Below are 1616 nucleotides of genomic sequence, written 5' to 3'. Positions count from 1 at the left end.
AGCTAAAAGCTGTTTGACATTGTCTTCAAAAACCCAACCTGAATCAGATAAATGCTGTCTTTCCAAAGTGATGTTTTAACATTGATGCTGCTTCCTCTGTCAATCATTTTAGCTTTTCTTTAACCTAAAGGCAGTAATGCTGTTTTTATTTAGAGCAGATGCAGAACCAAACACCTCTGACAATCACTGAAACACTGCGAGGATTAAGAGAACCCACCTTGAGCTGATAACACAGGAGATGTCCAGAAAACAAGTAAGAATGGGAATAAATGAAGAACATCCATGTCTGTTAGATCCAGAAAGTCAGCTACAATCTCTACAATCCAGCTGAGACTGATCTCTGTGCAGGTTAAACTTCTGCTACCGAGTGGTTATGAGGCGCTCACAGAGGTTTGTTCTAATAGCGGTTCCTTGTTCAGAGCTGTCCAGTATGTTCGCTACTCTGAAGCCACATGGAGATTTAATGAGCCAACTAGTGAGAACAGAACAACAGCCCCGCCCTTGGTGTACCTGAAGAATGGAGGTAGTGATAGGAGGGGCGGATATTGCAGACTATAACTTCCTCTGTGTAGGAATGCAAGCGATTTTACAGCCGCTAAGGTCTTAGAATGTCATTACTAATATAGCAGTTTGTTTAATGAACGCCTGCAAACAGCTTTTGTCTCTTTATTGTCTCAGAGCCTTAGAACAATCAGAAAGAGATCAAAATAGGTCTGTAGATGTTAAATAACAAAGACCTGAAGCCCTGAGTTTCCACTGAGCGCTGACTGAAATATTAAAGAGGAGAACTGATCCAACTGATCCATTGATCAGGGTTTACAGGACATTTATAACCACTGCTACAGTAGATACCATGCCTCCTCCTAAACCCTCCTTGGACAGCAGGGGGCGCCCTAAGGAGCAGGCTCCGCCCTACAATCTGTGAACTATGAACAGTCTCACATTACAATCTAGTTCATGACCAGTTACTAAATATGCTCCTCCTCCTTCACACAAACATTGGGGTCACACTACTTACTTTTCTTCACATCTGGAAAGAAATGAGGATTAAATCCAGATCTTTTCTGTAGAGAGCAGCAGTCTGAAACAGTTTACTGTTAAAATAATGAGTTATTTTTGAGCCAAAAAGACAACAAACTCACCTCGCTTGAGTTTAAACTGCTTCCTAATTCAGAGTCCCACAAACTGGGAGGACTGCTGCCTACATTTCCTGCTGGCCTGATCCCCTCAGTGGCTCCAGATCTGGGGGGATTCATGGCTCTGTTCACGTCAGTAAATGTCGTAGTTCCCTCTAATGTCTGCATAGCTGATTTTTTAGTTGTGCGTAGATAGAAAACCAGTCCCACCCTTTAGTCTGCCTCTGTCTGTTCTGAAACATGTTTAGGCCCCGCCTAGCATGTTCCTGCTGGGGAGGGCTGTTCTACCTCTATTAAAAGACCTCTTCACATTCCAGTCCATGAAGGACTTTTCTGAAAAGGTTCTGAAGCAGTAGATTATTAATCATCCCAGAACTCTGTGCAGTAACACTAAGACATAAATATTAAAAAGACTTGGTTCTGATTAATTAATAACTAATTAATAATCCAATGTTCTGATCTGGATCAGCAAAGCACAGG

At 42.1% G+C, this 1616-nt stretch overlaps 1 protein-coding gene across 2 annotated transcripts in view; it reads right to left on the bottom strand.

Annotated features, from left to right (window-relative positions):
* The window catches only part of LOC107102997 (butyrophilin subfamily 2 member A1-like), a 13334-nt gene extending 12000 nt beyond the window's left edge, over positions 1–1334 (bottom strand). The window contains exon 1 of one of the 2 annotated variants that reach the window (XR_001482154.1): positions 1143–1334. Coding sequence is in view for 1 of the 2 variants with exons in the window: in XM_015402494.1 (XP_015257980.1) it covers positions 218–284 (67 nt within the window). In the remaining variant the exon portion in view is untranslated. Of the gene's footprint in view, positions 1–217; positions 1108–1142 lie in introns of those variants that run through there. The other variant, XM_015402494.1, reaches the window with a different exon arrangement.
* Positions 1335–1616: the final 282 nt, after the last annotated feature.

Source organism: Cyprinodon variegatus, unplaced genomic scaffold, assembly GCF_000732505.1.
Source record: "Cyprinodon variegatus isolate N-32 unplaced genomic scaffold, C_variegatus-1.0 Scaffold1356, whole genome shotgun sequence".
Lineage (NCBI taxonomy): Eukaryota > Metazoa > Chordata > Actinopteri > Cyprinodontiformes > Cyprinodontidae > Cyprinodon > Cyprinodon variegatus.
This window is presented reverse-complemented; position numbering and strand designations above follow the sequence as displayed.